Raw genomic sequence first — 18,316 nt, 5'->3', positions numbered from 1 at the left:
GAGGGTGGTGTCGTCATGACGATGAGGGTGGTGTCGTTGTGGCGATGAGGCTGGTGTCGTCGTAGCGATGAGGGTGGTGTCGTCGTGGTGATGAGGGTGGTATCGTCGTGGCGATGAGGGTGGTGTCGCCGTGGCGATGAGGGTGGTGTCGTCGTGGCGATGAGGGTGGTGTCGTCGTGGTGATGAGGGTGGTGTCGTCGTGGTTGGAGGTGCAGCAGTTTGTCACAGGGAGAAGAGCAGGGGGGAAAGTACACAGCCCTGTGGAGATCCTGTGCTGATGGTCCCAGTGTCTGAGACGTTCTTCTCCCGCCGCACACACTGACTCCATCAGGAGGCTCCACCTTTCCACCAAGTACCACCAGATCCAAACAGGTCCAAACCAGGTCTAAACCAGGACTAAACCAGGTCTAAACCAGGTCTAAACCAGGACTAAACCAGGTCTAAACCAGGTCTAAACCAGGTCTAAACCAGTTCCAAACCAGGACTAAACCAGGACTAAACCAGGTCTAAACCAGGTCTAAACCAGTTCCAAACCAGGACTAAACCAGGACTATAAGAGGACATCTTCAGGTCTAAATTAGGGCTAAACTCGTCTAAAAAGGACTGCATCATTGCTACAGTAAAGTTGAAGTAAAGAAGAACAAACATCTTCTTTCCAGAGTACCACCGAGTACAAGTTCCACAGTTTGAGAAACTCTTAAGGAAACTCTTAAGGAAACTACATAAAACATGGTTAAATGTTCATTGGACCTTTGAACGTCCCAAAAAGTCTTTAATTGACTCTGAACAAAAGTAAACGATGTGTTCTTTATCATTCGGATTCTTCCACGGCTTCTTCTGAAAACACCAGGAGACAGCTTCCGGTTTTATTTTGAAGGGCGGAAGTGCCCATTCCCAAACACGCACACTTTACGCACGCTCAGCATCCTCCATCCGCAGAGACCCGGACTAGACCCGGACTAAACCCGGACTAAACCCGGACTAAACCCGGACCAGAGCAGGCCAGACAGAGGGACGGACCCGGGACTGAAGCAGGACGGACCCGGGACTGAAGCAGGACGGACCCGGGACGATGGAAGGCGACGGCGTGCCCTCGATCCTCGACATCTCCATCGCGCTCGGGCTGCAGCCGAACGACGGCCCGGTGTACTTTAAGGTGGACGGGACGCGCTTCGGCCAGTGCCGGACCATCAAGCTCCTGACCGGCTCCAAGTACAAGGTGTCCGTGGTGATGAAGCCCGGCTGCGTCCAGGCCACGTAAGTCCCGGGGGCTGTTGTCACGGAGCCGCGCGGCTTTATGTGGGAAAAGGCTCATTTTAAATCACGTTTATTTGTCATTAACTCAACTGTTCAATGAAACGGACATTTGCTCATTTGCATAAACGGGCCCGTGCGCGTCACACGCACCCGGGCACGCGCCTCACACTTCAACTGTGGATGAAGGCTTCCCGCTGTCTCCCGATGTCTCCCGCTGTCTCCCGGTGTCTCCCGATGTCTCCCGCTGTCTCCCGCTGTCTCCCGGTGTCTCCCGATGTCTCCCGCTGTCTCCCGATGTCTCCCGATGTCTCCCGCTGTCTCCCGGTGTCTCCCGATGTCTCCCGATGTCTCCCGCTGTCTCCCGATGTCTCCCGATGTCTCCCGCTGTCTCCCGATGTCTCCCGATGTCTCCCGCTGTCTCCCGATGTCTCCCGATGTCTCCCGATGTCTCCCGCTGTCTCCCGATGTCTCCCGCTGTCTCCCGATGTCTCCCGATGTCTCCCGGTGTCTCCCGGTGTCCCTCGGTGTCCCTCGGTGACAGACGCGGAAGGAGGCGCCTCTGCTCCATGGATCTGCTCCGGTTACAGTGTCCAGGGGGCGGAGTCTGATCACACGTGACATGAGTGGATCTTCTGCTCCATGTTTAGTCCTGACTCTGGCACCAGCAGGAGGCCGGTCCATGTTTAGTCCTGACTCTGGCACCAACAGGAGGCCGGTCCATGTTTAGTCCTGACTCTGGCACCAGCAGGAGGCCGGTCCATGTTTAGTCCTGACTCTGGCACCAGCAGGAGGCCGGTCCATGTTTAGTCCTGACTCTGGCACCAGCAGGAGGCCGGTCCATGTTTAGTCCTGACTCTGGCACCAGCAGGAGGCCGGTCCATGTTTAGTCCTGACTCTGGCACCAGCAGGAGGCCGGTCCATGTTTAGTCCTGACTCTGGCACCAGCAGGAGGCCGGTCCGTGTTTAGTCCTGACTCTGGCACCAGCAGGAGGCCGCTCCATGTTTAGTCCTGACTCTGGCACCAGCAGGAGGCCGGTCCATGTTTAGTCCTGACTCTAGCACCAGCAGGAGGCCGGTCCATGTTTAGTCCTGACTCTGGCACCAGCAGGAGGCCGGTCCATGTTTAGTCCTGACTCTGGCACCAGCAGGAGGCCGCTCCATGTTTAGTCCTGACTCTGGCACCAGCAGGAGGCCGGTCCATGTTTAGTCCTGACTCTGGCACCAGCAGGAGGCCGGTCCATGTTTAGTCCTGACTCTGGCACCAGCAGGAGGCCGGTCCATGTTTAGTCCTGACTCTGGCACCAGCAGGAGGCCGGTCCATGTTTAGTCCTGACTCTGGCACCAGCAGGAGGCCGGTCCGTGTTTAGTCCTGACTCTGGCACCAGCAGGAGGCCGCTCCATGTTTAGTCCTGACTCTGGCACCAGCAGGAGGCCGGTCCATGTTTAGTCCTGACTCTAGCACCAGCAGGAGGCCGGTCCATGTTTAGTCCTGACTCTGGCACCAGCAGGAGGCCGGTCCATGTTTAGTCCTGACTCTGGCACCAGCAGGAGGCCGCTCCATGTTTAGTCCTGACTCTGGCACCAGCAGGAGGCCGGTCCATGTTTAGTCCTGACTCTGGCACCAGCAGGAGGCCGGTCCATGTTTAGTCCTGACTCTGGCACCAGCAGGAGGCCAGTCCATGTTTAGTCCTGACTCTGGCACCAGCAGGAGGCCGGTCCGTGTTTAGTCCTGACTCTGGCACCAGCAGGAGGCCGGTCCATGTTTAGTCCTGACTCTGGCACCAGCAGGAGGCCGCTCCATGTTTAGTCCTGACTCTGGCACCAGCAGGAGGCCGGTCCATGTTTAGTCCTGACTCTGGCACCAGCAGGAGGCCGGTCCATGTTTAGTCCTGACTCTGGCACCAGCAGGAGGCCGGTCCATGTTTAGTCCTGACTCTGGCACCAGCAGGAGGCCGCTCCATGTTTAGTCCTGACTCTGGCACCAACAGGAGGCCGGTCCATGTTTAGTCCTGACTCTGGCACCAGCAGGAGGCCGCTCCATGTTTTGTCCTGACTCTGGCACCAGCAGGAGGCCGGTCCATGTTTAGTCCTGACACTGGCACCAGCAGGAGGCCGGTCCATGTTTAGTCCTGACTCTGGCACCAGCAGGAGGCCGCTCCATGTTTAGTCCTGACTCTGGCACCAGCAGGAGGCCGCTCCATGTGTAGTCCTGACTCTGGCACCAGCAGGAGGCCGGTCCATGTTTAGTCCTGACTCTGGCACCAGCAGGAGGCCGGTCCATGTTTAGTCCTGACTCTGGCACCAGCAGGAGGCCGCTCCATGTTTAGTCCTGACTCTGGCACCAGCAGGAGGCCGCTCCATGTTTTGTCCTGACTCTGGCACCAGCAGGAGGCCGGTCCATGTTTAGTCCTGACACTGGCACCAGCAGGAGGCCGGTCCATGTTTAGTCCTGACTCTGGCACCAGCAGGAGGCCGCTCCATGTTTAGTCCTGACTCTGGCACCAGCAGGAGGCCGCTCCATGTGTAGTCCTGACTCTGGCACCAGCAGGAGGCCGGTCCATGTTTAGTCCTGACTCTGGCACCAGCAGGAGGCCGGTCCATGTTTAGTCCTGACTCTGGCACCAGCAGGAGGCCGCTCCATATTTAGTCCTGACTCTGGCACCAGCAGGAGGCCGGTCCATGTTTAGTCCTGACTCTGGCACCAGCAGGAGGCCGGTCCATGTTTAGTCCTGACTCTGGCACCAGCAGGAGGCCGGTCCATGTTTAGTCCTGACTCTGGCACCAGCAGAAGGCCGGTCCATGTTTAGTCCTGACTCTGGCACCAGCAGGAGGCCGCTCCATGTTTAGTCCTGACTCTGGCACAAGCAGGAGGCCGGTCCATGTTTAGTCCTGACTCTGGCACCAGCAGGAGGCCGGTCCATGTTTAGTCCTGACTCTGGCACCAGCAGGAGGCCGCTCCATGTTTAGTCCTGACTCTGGCACCAGCAGGAGGCCGCTCCATGTGTAGTCCTGACTCTGGCACCAGCAGGAGGCCGGTCCATGTTTAGTCCTGACTCTGGCACCAGCAGGAGGCCGGTCCATGTTTAGTCCTGACTCTGGCACCAGCAGGAGGCCGCTCCATGTTTAGTCCTGACTCTGGGCACCAGCAGGAGGCCGGTCCATGTTTAGTCCTGACTCTGGCACCAGCAGGAGGCCGCTCCATGTTTAGTCCTGACTCTGGCACCAGCAGGAGGCCGGTCCATGTTTAGTCCTGACTCTGGCACCAACAGGAGGCCGGTCCATGTTTAGTCCTGACTCTGGCACCAGCAGGAGGCCGCTCCATGTTTTGTCCTGACTCTGGCACCAGCAGGAGGCCGGTCCATGTTTAGTCCTGACACTGGCACCAGCAGGAGGCCGGTCCATGTTTAGTCCTGACTCTGGCACCAGCAGGAGGCCGCTCCATGTGTAGTCCTGACTCTGGCACCAGCAGGAGGCCGGTCCATGTTTAGTCCTGACTCTGGCACCAGCAGGAGGCCGGTCCATGTTTAGTCCTGACTCTGGCACCAGCAGGAGGCCGCTCCATATTTAGTCCTGACTCTGGCACCAGCAGGAGGCCGCTCCATATTTAGTCCTGACTCTGGCACCAGCAGGAGGCCGCTCCATATTTAGTCCTGACTCTGGCACCAGCAGGAGGCCGCTCCATATTTAGTCCTGACTCTGGCACCAGCAGGAGGCCGCTCCATGTTTAGTCCTGACTCTGGCACCAGCAGGAGGCCGGTCCATGTTTAGTCCTGACTCTGGCACCAGCAGGAGGCCGGTCCATGTTTAGTCCTGACTCTGGCACCAGCAGGAGGCCGGTCCATGTTTAGTCCTGACTCTGGCACCAGCAGGAGGCCGGTCCGTGTTTAGTCCTGACTCTGGCACCAGCAGGAGGCCGGTCCGTGTTTAGTCCTGACTCTGGCACCAGCAGGAGGCCGCTCCATGTTTAGTCCTGACTCTGGCACCAGCAGGAGGCCGGTCCATGTTTAGTCCTGACTCTAGCACCAGCAGGAGGCCGGTCCATGTTTAGTCCTGACTCTGGCACCAGCAGGAGGCCGGTCCATGTTTAGTCCTGACTCTGGCACCAGCAGGAGGCCGCTCCATGTTTAGTCCTGACTCTGGCACCAGCAGGAGGCCGGTCCATGTTTAGTCCTGACTCTGGCACCAGCAGGAGGCCGGTCCATGTTTAGTCCTGACTCTGGCACCAGCAGGAGGCCGGTCCATGTTTAGTCCTGACTCTGGCACCAGCAGGAGGCCGGTCCATGTTTAGTCCTGACTCTGGCACCAGCAGGAGGCCGGTCCGTGTTTAGTCCTGACTCTGGCACCAGCAGGAGGCCGCTCCATGTTTAGTCCTGACTCTGGCACCAGCAGGAGGCCGGTCCATGTTTAGTCCTGACTCTAGCACCAGCAGGAGGCCGGTCCATGTTTAGTCCTGACTCTGGCACCAGCAGGAGGCCGGTCCATGTTTAGTCCTGACTCTGGCACCAGCAGGAGGCCGGTCCATGTTTAGTCCTGACTCTGGCACCAGCAGGAGGCCGGTCCATGTTTAGTCCTGACTCTGGCACCAGCAGGAGGCCGGTCCATGTTTAGTCCTGACTCTGGCACCAGCAGGAGGCCAGTCCATGTTTAGTCCTGACTCTGGCACCAGCAGGAGGCCGGTCCGTGTTTAGTCCTGACTCTGGCACCAGCAGGAGGCCGGTCCATGTTTAGTCCTGACTCTGGCACCAGCAGGAGGCCGCTCCATGTTTAGTCCTGACTCTGGCACCAGCAGGAGGCCGGTCCATGTTTAGTCCTGACTCTGGCACCAGCAGGAGGCCGGTCCATGTTTAGTCCTGACTCTGGCACCAGCAGGAGGCCGGTCCATGTTTAGTCCTGACTCTGGCACCAGCAGGAGGCCGCTCCATGTTTAGTCCTGACTCTGGCACCAACAGGAGGCCGGTCCATGTTTAGTCCTGACTCTGGCACCAGCAGGAGGCCGCTCCATGTTTTGTCCTGACTCTGGCACCAGCAGGAGGCCGGTCCATGTTTAGTCCTGACACTGGCACCAGCAGGAGGCCGGTCCATGTTTAGTCCTGACTCTGGCACCAGCAGGAGGCCGCTCCATGTTTAGTCCTGACTCTGGCACCAGCAGGAGGCCGCTCCATGTGTAGTCCTGACTCTGGCACCAGCAGGAGGCCGGTCCATGTTTAGTCCTGACTCTGGCACCAGCAGGAGGCCGGTCCATGTTTAGTCCTGACTCTGGCACCAGCAGGAGGCCGCTCCATGTTTAGTCCTGACTCTGGCACCAGCAGGAGGCCGCTCCATGTTTTGTCCTGACTCTGGCACCAGCAGGAGGCCGGTCCATGTTTAGTCCTGACACTGGCACCAGCAGGAGGCCGGTCCATGTTTAGTCCTGACTCTGGCACCAGCAGGAGGCCGCTCCATGTTTAGTCCTGACTCTGGCACCAGCAGGAGGCCGCTCCATGTGTAGTCCTGACTCTGGCACCAGCAGGAGGCCGGTCCATGTTTAGTCCTGACTCTGGCACCAGCAGGAGGCCGGTCCATGTTTAGTCCTGACTCTGGCACCAGCAGGAGGCCGCTCCATATTTAGTCCTGACTCTGGCACCAGCAGGAGGCCGGTCCATGTTTAGTCCTGACTCTGGCACCAGCAGGAGGCCGGTCCATGTTTAGTCCTGACTCTGGCACCAGCAGGAGGCCGGTCCATGTTTAGTCCTGACTCTGGCACCAGCAGAAGGCCGGTCCATGTTTAGTCCTGACTCTGGCACCAGCAGGAGGCCGCTCCATGTTTAGTCCTGACTCTGGCACAAGCAGGAGGCCGGTCCATGTTTAGTCCTGACTCTGGCACCAGCAGGAGGCCGGTCCATGTTTAGTCCTGACTCTGGCACCAGCAGGAGGCCGCTCCATGTTTAGTCCTGACTCTGGCACCAGCAGGAGGCCGCTCCATGTGTAGTCCTGACTCTGGCACCAGCAGGAGGCCGGTCCATGTTTAGTCCTGACTCTGGCACCAGCAGGAGGCCGGTCCATGTTTAGTCCTGACTCTGGCACCAGCAGGAGGCCGCTCCATGTTTAGTCCTGACTCTGGGCACCAGCAGGAGGCCGGTCCATGTTTAGTCCTGACTCTGGCACCAGCAGGAGGCCGCTCCATGTTTAGTCCTGACTCTGGCACCAGCAGGAGGCCGGTCCATGTTTAGTCCTGACTCTGGCACCAACAGGAGGCCGGTCCATGTTTAGTCCTGACTCTGGCACCAGCAGGAGGCCGCTCCATGTTTTGTCCTGACTCTGGCACCAGCAGGAGGCCGGTCCATGTTTAGTCCTGACACTGGCACCAGCAGGAGGCCGGTCCATGTTTAGTCCTGACTCTGGCACCAGCAGGAGGCCGCTCCATGTGTAGTCCTGACTCTGGCACCAGCAGGAGGCCGGTCCATGTTTAGTCCTGACTCTGGCACCAGCAGGAGGCCGGTCCATGTTTAGTCCTGACTCTGGCACCAGCAGGAGGCCGCTCCATATTTAGTCCTGACTCTGGCACCAGCAGGAGGCCGCTCCATATTTAGTCCTGACTCTGGCACCAGCAGGAGGCCGCTCCATATTTAGTCCTGACTCTGGCACCAGCAGGAGGCCGCTCCATATTTAGTCCTGACTCTGGCACCAGCAGGAGGCCGGTCCATGTTTAGTCCTGACTCTGGCACCAGCAGGAGGCCGGTCCATGTTTAGTCCTGACTCTGGCACCAGCAGGAGGCCGCTCCATGTTTAGTCCTGACTCTGGCACAAGCAGGAGGCCGGTCCATGTTTAGTCCTGACTCTGGCACCAGCAGGAGGCCGGTCCATGTTTAGTCCTGACTCTGGCACCAGCAGGAGGCCGCTCCATGTGTAGTCCTGACTCTGGCACCAGCAGGAGGCCGGTCCATGTTTAGTCCTGACTCTGGCACCAGCAGGAGGCCGGTCCATGTTTAGTCCTGACTCTGGCACCAGCAGGAGGCCGCTCCATGTTTAGTCCTGACTCTGGGCACCAGCAGGAGGCCGGTCCATGTTTAGTCCTGACTCTGGCACCAGCAGGAGGCCGCTCCATGTTTAGTCCTGACTCTGGCACCAGCAGGAGGCCGGTCCATGTTTAGTCCTGACTCTGGCACCAACAGGAGGCCGGTCCATGTTTAGTCCTGACTCTGGCACCAGCAGGAGGCCGCTCCATGTTTTGTCCTGACTCTGGCACCAGCAGGAGGCCGGTCCATGTTTAGTCCTGACACTGGCACCAGCAGGAGGCCGGTCCATGTTTAGTCCTGACTCTGGCACCAGCAGGAGGCCGCTCCATGTGTAGTCCTGACTCTGGCACCAGCAGGAGGCCGGTCCATGTTTAGTCCTGACTCTGGCACCAGCAGGAGGCCGGTCCATGTTTAGTCCTGACTCTGGCACCAGCAGGAGGCCGCTCCATATTTAGTCCTGACTCTGGCACCAGCAGGAGGCCGCTCCATATTTAGTCCTGACTCTGGCACCAGCAGGAGGCCGCTCCATATTTAGTCCTGACTCTGGCACCAGCAGGAGGCCGCTCCATATTTAGTCCTGACTCTGGCACCAGCAGGAGGCCGCTCCATATTTAGTCCTGACTCTGGCACCAGCAGGAGGCCGCTCCATGTTTAGTCCTGACTCTGGCACCAGCAGGAGGCCGCTCCATGTTTAGTCCTGACTCTGGCACCAGCAGGAGGCCGCTCCATGTTTAGTCCTGAATGTTGTTCATGTCTGGAAAACAGATGAATTAAGCCTGTGCAAGTTCATGTTCTTTGTGCTTTTGAGTCAGTATGTGGTCAGTATGTGGTCAGTATGTGGTCAGTATGTGGTCAGTATGTGGTCAGTATGTGGTCAGTATGTGGTCAGTTGTTTGGTCAGTATGTGGTCAGTATGTGGTCAGTATGTGGTCAGTATGTGGTCAGTATGTGGTCAGTTGTTTGGTCAGTATGTGGTCAGTATTTGGTCAGTTGTTTGGTCAGTATGTGGTCAGTATGTGGTCAGTATGTGGTCAGTTGTTTGGTCAGTATGTGGTCAGTATGTGGTCAGTATGTGGTCAGTATGTGGTCAGTTGTTTGGTCAGTTGTCTGGTCTTTCTCTCTGTGCAGGAACATGAACATCGGGGGTGTGGTGTTTCCTCTGGAGGAACAGTCCAGAGACGAGCAGAGCGTCGTTTACCAAGGAAAGTACGACACCGAGGGAGTTCCACACACCAAGAGTGGAGACCGTCAACCTGTGCAAGTCAGCATCGAGGTCAGAGGGTCAGAGGGTCAGAGGGGAGTGACCTGTGCAAGTCAGTATCGAGGTGAGAGGGTCAGAGGGTCAGAGGGGAGTGACCTGTGCAAGTCAGCATCGAGGTCAGAGGGTCAGAGGGTCAGAGGGGAGTGACCTGTGCAAGTCAGCATCGAGGTCAGAGGGTCAGAGGGGAGTGACCTGTGCAAGTCAGCATCGAGGTGAGAGGGTCAGAGGGTCAGAGGGGAGTGACCTGTGCAAGTCAGCATCGAGGTGAGAGGGTCAGAGGGTCAGAGGGTCAGAGGGGAGTGACCTGTGCAAGTCAGCATCGAGGTCAGAGGGTCAGAGGGGAGTGACCTGTGCAAGTCAGCATCGAGGTGAGAGGGTCAGAGGGTCAGAGGGGAGTGACCTGTGCAAGTCAGCATCGAAGTCAGAGGGTCAGAGGGTCAGAGGGGAGTGACCTGTGCAAGTCAGCATCGAGGTCAGAGGGTCAGAGGGTCAGAGGGGAGTGACCTGTGCAAGTCAGCATCGAGGTGAGAGGGTCAGAGGGGAGTGACCTGTGCAAGTCAGCATCGAGGTCAGAGGGTCAGAGGGGAGTGACCTGTGCAAGTCAGCATCGAGGTCAGAGGGTCAGAGGGTCAGAGGGGAGTGACCTGTGCAAGTCAGTATCGAGGTCAGAGGGTCAGAGGGGAGTGACCTGTGCAAGTCAGCATCGAGGTCAGAGGGTCAGAGGGGAGTGACCTGTGCAAGTCAGCATCGAGGTCAGAGGGTCAGAGGGGAGTGACCTGTGCAAGTCAGCATCGAGGTGAGAGGGTCAGAGGGTCAGAGGGGAGTGACCTGTGCAAGTCAGCATCGAGGTCAGAGGGTCAGAGGGTCAGAGGGGAGTGACCTGTGCAAGTCAGCATCGAGGTCAGAGGGTCAGAGGGTCAGAGGGGAGTGACCTGTGCAAGTCAGCATCGAGGTCAGAGGGTCAGAGGGTCAGAGGGGAGTGACCTGTGCAAGTCAGCATCGAGGTGAGAGGGTCAGAGGGTCAGAGGGGAGTGACCTGTGCAAGTCAGCATCGAGGTGAGAGGGTCAGAGGGTCAGAGGGTCAGAGGGGAGTGACCTGTGCAAGTCAGCATCGAGGTCAGAGGGTCAGAGGGGAGTGACCTGTGCAAGTCAGCATCGAGGTGAGAGGGTCAGAGGGTCAGAGGGGAGTGACCTGTGCAAGTCAGCATCGAGGTCAGAGGGTCAGAGGGTCAGAGGGGAGTGACCTGTGCAAGTCAGCATCGAGGTCAGAGGGTCAGAGGGTCAGAGGGGAGTCACCTGTGCAAGTCAGCATCGAGGTCAGAGGGTCAGAGGGGAGTGACCTGTGCAAGTCAGCATCGAGGTGAGAGGGTCAGAGGGTCAGAGGGGAGTGACCTGTGCAAGTCAGCATCGAGGTGAGAGGGTCAGAGGGTCAGAGGGTCAGAGGGGAGTGACCTGTGCAAGTCAGCATCGAGGTCAGAGGGTCAGAGGGGAGTGACCTGTGCAAGTCAGCATCGAGGTCAGAGGGTCAGAGGGTCAGAGGGGAGTGACCTGTGCAAGTCAGCATCGAGGTGAGAGGGTCAGAGGGTCAGATCATCTTTCAAATGCATGTCCAGAAAGAAGCAGAGGCTTGAAGATGACCTGTTGTTGTTGACATTGTTGTTGTTGTTGTTGTTTTGCAGTTTGACGTTGTTGTTGTTGTTGTTTTGCAGTTTGACATTGTTGTTGTTGTTGTTTTGCAGTTTGACATGGTTGTTGTTGTTGTTTTGCAGTTTGACATAGTTGTTGTTGTTGTTGTTGTTTTGCAGTTCGACATAGTTGTTGTTGTTGTTGTTGTTTTGCAGTTCGACAGAGCCGGCACGTTCGAGACCGTGTGGCAGGCAAAGTTCTACAACTACTACAAGCGCGACCAGAGTCAGTGCGGAAACAAGTTCAGCTCCATCGACTACGAGTGCAAACCCAACGAGACCAGGACGCTCATGTGGGTCAACAAGGAGGCCTTCAACTGAGCCCGCCCCCATTTCAACTGAGCCCGCCCCCATTTCAACTGAGCCCGCCCCCATTTCAACTGAGCCCGCCCCCACAGGGACACGCCCCCGCCCTCTGTGTAAACTGAGACCTCAAATCCCACTTCTTCCTAAATCCTCCTTTAGTGAATAAACATGAGCCAAGTGTGTGTGATGTAAGGGTCTGTGGGCCTCGTCGCGGTCTGTGGGCCTTGTGGTCTGTGGGCCTCGCGGTCTGTGGGCCTCGCCGCGGTCTGTGGGCCTCGTCGCGGTCTGTGGGCCTTGTGGTCTGTGGGCCTCGCGGTCTGTGGGCCTCGCCGCGGTCTGTGGGCCTCGTCGCGGTCTGTGGGCCTCGCAGCGGTCTAAGGGCCTCGCGGTCTGTCGGTCCCACAGTCTAAGGGCCTCGCGGGCTGTGGGCCTCATCGTGGTCTGTGAGTCTCACGGTCTGTGGGCCTCGCGGTCTGTGAGTCTCACGGTCTGTGGGCCTCGAGGTCTGTGGGCCTCGTTGTGGTCTGTGGGCCTCGCGGTCTGTGAGTCTCACGGTCTAAGGGCCTCGCGGTCTGTCGGTCCCACAGTCTAAGGGCCTCATCGCGGGCTGTGGGCCTCGTGGTCTGTGGGCCTCGCTGCGTTCATAAGACTCACAATGGTCAGTTACAGAGTTACAGTCCGTTTAGACCTGGGGTGGGCAAGCTACGGCCCGCGGGCCACATACGGCCCGTTTGTCTTTATAATCCGGCCCTCCAAACATGCCAAGTAATATTTAAAAAATAAATAAATACATTAAAAAAAATTTGCCTTTAGACTCTGATAGTTCCATGTGAAGCCCCGCCTCCTTCACCTCAGTGTGGAGCGGTGCATGCTGGGATAGCGTGACCACATGTACCGAATACACGCTCCAGTTTAACGAGACGTTTCAGCCCCTCAGAGTAGTGTTCAAAAGGTCAAAGGTGAGTCATGAACACAGCAGCAGGCCTCATCCTCCAATCACAAGTGTGTATGTGAAGCGGTGGGCGGGTCTCTGATTGGACGTGTACGTTGGTGCTTTCCTGAGCCCTGATTGGCTGTTTGCTGGTTTCATGTTCGTGATTCTGTTCTTTTCGAGCAGCAGTTTTATGTGTCGTGTGTTTATGTATAATTCACACAAACTGTGGGAGTTCAGGCGCCGCTCTGGATCGTCCCTAGAGGGCGCTCTGCAGCAGCGTGTCACAAGAAGCACAACATGACAAATAAAAACACAGTTAGCCTTTAGCTCAGATCACACACTCATCAGTGACTTAAACGAGGATTTGAACGTGCTCAATAGGTTCATACCGGAGAGCTAATGCTAACAGCTAACGTCAACAGCTAATGCTAAGGGATAATGCTAACTGCTAATGCTAACTGCAAACGGAGTGAAACCTGAAGACTTCCTGGATTAGCCGAGTTGCTAAGTAAACATGAAGTTGAAATGCATTCTAAACGTGTCCGGCCCTGTCAGTGGCCCTGTCAGTGGCCCTGTCAGTGGCCCTGTCAGTGGCCTGTCAGTGGAACTCTAAGCTCAGAGTTTGGGGTCTCAGCTCTAAACTTGAACTGTGTTTCCTCTTCCTGCTGCTCGCTCTCCTCTCAACACTCACTCAATATTGTTTTGGCCAAATGTGATTTATTTCTTTATTTATTGACGGGTTTTACGAAGAATCTTCTGCCGTTTCTTTTGTGAATAAATCTCATAATCCAGAACACGTTTGTTGTTTTTATTTACCAACACAGCAAACATGCAACAACACGTGTAAGTATTTATATATGTCCCATGTCACATGTGACATGGGACTCATAACATTGGCTCTACCTCCCTAGGAGACTCAGGTCTTTTGGAGTGACAGGGCCGCTCCTGTCACTCCTGAAGACCTTCTCCTCCTCTGTGGTGCATCAGCTCCTGTAGGTGTGGTCATCACAGAGAGGGAGAAGCTGGACAAAGCTCCGTCCTGGACTGTCCTCTGGACTCGGTGCAGGAGGTGGGGGACAGAAGGGTCCTGGCTAAACTCACATCTATGCTGGACCATGAGTGTCGCCCCCTGCAGGACACACTGTCCACCGCAGGACCCTCTGTCCCCTGCAGGACACTTTGTCCACTCTGGAGAGACGCTTCAGTGACTGATCCACCCTCGCTGTGTGAACGAGACGTTTCACACTCTGTCCTTCTGCTGCTGTCACACTCTACAACAAACACTGTCATACCCATGTGCAATACTGTCATACCCATGTGCAATACTGACATACCCATGTGCAATACTGTCATACCCATGTGCAATACTGACATAGCCATGTGCAATACTGACATACCCATGTGCAATACTGTCATAGCCATGTGCAATACTGACATACCCATGTGCAATACTGTCATACCCATGTGCAATACTGTCATACCCATGTGCAATACTGACATAGCCATGTGCAATACTGACATACCCATGTGCAATACTGTCATAGCCATGTGCAATACTGACATACCCATGTGCAATACTGTCATAACCATGTGCAATTCTGATATATTCATGTGCATTACTTTCATATGCAATAGTGACAATCATGTGCAATACTGTCATAACCATGTGCAATACTGACATATTCATGCGCAATACTGACACAACCATGTGCAATACTGTCATAATCATGTACAATACTGTCATAATCATGTGCAATACTGACATATTTATGTGCAATACTAACATAATCATGTGCAAAACTGACTTAATCATGTGCAATACTGACCTAATCATGTGCAATACTGACTTAATCATGTGTAATACTGACATATTCATGTGCAATACTGACATATTCATGTGCAATACTGACATAATCCCGTGCAATACTGACTTAATCATGTGCAATACTGATATAGTAATGTGCAATACTGTCACAATCATGTGCAATACTGACCTAATCATGTGCAATACTGACATATTCATGTGCAATACTGACATATTTATGTGCAATACTAACATAATCATGTGCAATACTGACTTAATCATGTGCAATACTGACATATTCATGTGCAATACTTTCATGTGCAATACTGACATAATCATGTGCAATACTGACATAATCATGTGCAATACTGGTATTATCATGTACAATACTGATATATTCATGTGCAATACTTTCATGTGCAATACTGACATAATCATGTGCAATACTGGCATAATTATGTGCAATACTGACTTAATCATGTGCAACACTGACATATTCATGTGCAATACTGACATAATTATGTGCAATACTGACTTAATCATGTGCAACACTGACATATTCATGTGCAATACTGACTTAATCATGTGCAATACTGATATATTCATGTGCAATACTGTCATACCCATGTGCAATACTGACATAATCATGTGCAATACTGACATAATCATGTGCAATACTGGTATTATCATGTACAATACTGGCATAATTATGTGCAATACTGACTTAATCATGTGCAACACTGACATATTCATGTGCAATACTGATATATTCATGTGCAATACTGACTTAATCATGTGCAATACTGATATATTCATGTGCAATACTGACTTAATCATGTGCAATACTGATATATTCATGTGCAATACTGTCATACCCATGTGCAATACTGACATAATCATGTGCAATACTGACTTAATCATGTGCAATACTGACATATTCATGTGCAATACTTTCATGTGCAATACTGACATAATCATGTGCAATACTAACATAATCATGTGCAATACTGACTTAATCATGTGCAATACTGACATATTCATGTGCAATACTTTCATGTGCAATACTGACATAATCATGTGCAATACTGACATAATCATGTACAATACTGATATATTCATGTGCAATACTTTCATGTGCAATACTGACATATTCATGTGCAATACTGACATAATTATGTGCAATACTGACTTAATCATGTGCAACACTGACATATTCATGTGCAATACTGACTTAATCATGTGCAATACTGATATATTCATGTGCAATACTGTCATACCCATGTGCAATACTGACATAATCATGTGCAATACTGACATAATCATGTGCAATACTGGTATTATCATGTACAATACTGGCATAATTATGTGCAATACTGACTTAATCATGTGCAACACTGACATATTCATGTGCAATACTGATATATTCATGTGCAATACTGACTTAATCATGTGCAATACTGATATATTCATGTGCAATACTGACTTAATCATGTGCAATACTGATATATTCATGTGCAATACTGTCATACCCATGTGCAATACTGACATAATCATGTGCAATACTGACTTAATCATGTGCAATACTGATATATTCATGTGCAATACTGTCATACCCATGTGCAATACTGACATAATCATGTGCAATACTGACATAATCATGTGCAATACTGACAAACCCATTTGCAATACTATCATACCCATGTGCAATACTGTCATACCCATGTGCAATACTGACATACCCATGTGCAATACTGTCATACCCATGTGCAATACTGTCATACCCATGTGCAATACTGACATACCCATGTGCAATACTGTCATACCCATGTGCAATACTGACATAGCCATGTGCAATACTGACATACCCATGTGCAATACTGTCATAGCCATGTGCAATACTGACATACCCATGTGCAATACTGTCATACCCATGTGCAATACTGTCATACCCATGTGCAATACTGACATAGCCATGTGCAATACTGACATACCCATGTGCAATACTGTCATAGCCATGTGCAATACTGACATACCCATGTGCAATACTGTCATAACCATGTGCAATTCTGATATATTCATGTGCATTACTTTCATATGCAATAGTGACAATCATGTGCAATACTGTCATAACCATGTGCAATACTGACATATTCATGCGCAATACTGACACAACCATGTGCAATACTGTCATAATCATGTACAATACTGTCATAATCATGTGCAATACTGACATATTTATGTGCAATACTAACATAATCATGTGCAAAACTGACTTAATCATGTGCAATACTGACCTAATCATGTGCAATACTGACTTAATCATGTGTAATACTGACATATTCATGTGCAATACTGACATATTCATGTGCAATACTGACATAATCCCGTGCAATACTGACTTAATCATGTGCAATACTGATATAGTAATGTGCAATACTGTCACAATCATGTGCAATACTGACCTAATCATGTGCAATACTGACATATTCATGTGCAATACTGACATATTTATGTGCAATACTAACATAATCATGTGCAATACTGACTTAATCATGTGCAATACTGACATATTCATGTGCAATACTTTCATGTGCAATACTGACATAATCATGTGCAATACTGACATAATCATGTGCAATACTGGTATTATCATGTACAATACTGATATATTCATGTGCAATACTTTCATGTGCAATACTGACATAATCATGTGCAATACTGGCATAATTATGTGCAATACTGACTTAATCATGTGCAACACTGACATATTCATGTGCAATACTGACATAATTATGTGCAATACTGACTTAATCATGTGCAACACTGACATATTCATGTGCAATACTGACTTAATCATGTGCAATACTGATATATTCATGTGCAATACTGTCATACCCATGTGCAATACTGACATAATCATGTGCAATACTGACATAATCATGTGCAATACTGGTATTATCATGTACAATACTGGCATAATTATGTGCAATACTGACTTAATCATGTGCAACACTGACATATTCATGTGCAATACTGATATATTCATGTGCAATACTGACTTAATCATGTGCAATACTGATATATTCATGTGCAATACTGACTTAATCATGTGCAATACTGATATATTCATGTGCAATACTGTCATACCCATGTGCAATACTGACATAATCATGTGCAATACTGACTTAATCATGTGCAATACTGACATATTCATGTGCAATACTTTCATGTGCAATACTGACATAATCATGTGCAATACTAACATAATCATGTGCAATACTGACTTAATCATGTGCAATACTGACATATTCATGTGCAATACTTTCATGTGCAATACTGACATAATCATGTGCAATACTGACATAATCATGTACAATACTGATATATTCATGTGCAATACTTTCATGTGCAATACTGACATATTCATGTGCAATACTGACATAATTATGTGCAATACTGACTTAATCATGTGCAACACTGACATATTCATGTGCAATACTGACTTAATCATGTGCAATACTGATATATTCATGTGCAATACTGTCATACCCATGTGCAATACTGACATAATCATGTGCAATACTGACATAATCATGTGCAATACTGGTATTATCATGTACAATACTGGCATAATTATGTGCAATACTGACTTAATCATGTGCAACACTGACATATTCATGTGCAATACTGATATATTCATGTGCAATACTGACTTAATCATGTGCAATACTGATATATTCATGTGCAATACTGACTTAATCATGTGCAATACTGATATATTCATGTGCAATACTGTCATACCCATGTGCAATACTGACATAATCATGTGCAATACTGACTTAATCATGTGCAATACTGATATATTCATGTGCAATACTGTCATACCCATGTGCAATACTGACATAATCATGTGCAATACTGACATACCTATGTGCAATACTGACATAATCATGTGCAATACTGACAAACCCATTTGCAATACTATCATACCCATGTGCAATACTGTCATACCCATGTGCAATACTGTCATACCCATGTGCAATACTGTCATACCCATGTGCAATACTGACTAAT

General features: G+C 51.5%; 1 protein-coding gene across 1 annotated transcript; it reads left to right on the top strand.

Annotated features, from left to right (window-relative positions):
• The first annotated feature begins 922 nt into the window (after positions 1-922).
• Positions 923-11,546, top strand: cnrip1a (cannabinoid receptor interacting protein 1a). Its single transcript, XM_072463509.1, has 3 exons — positions 923-1,257; positions 9,381-9,525; positions 11,355-11,546. Exons 1-3 carry the CDS (start codon positions 1,073-1,075, stop codon positions 11,517-11,519), a joined length of 495 nt encoding a protein of 164 aa, XP_072319610.1. The 5' UTR covers positions 923-1,072; the 3' UTR covers positions 11,520-11,546.
• The last annotated feature ends 6,770 nt before the right edge of the window (positions 11,547-18,316 follow it).

This window comes from Eucyclogobius newberryi, unplaced genomic scaffold (genome assembly GCF_026437365.1).
Source record: "Eucyclogobius newberryi isolate DKJ021-1_F unplaced genomic scaffold, fEucNew1.0.hap1 SCAF_4, whole genome shotgun sequence".
NCBI classification, from domain to species: Eukaryota; Metazoa; Chordata; class Actinopteri; order Gobiiformes; family Gobiidae; genus Eucyclogobius; species Eucyclogobius newberryi.
The sequence above is the reverse complement of the archived record's forward strand: the minus strand, read 5'-3'. Positions and strand labels throughout refer to the sequence as shown.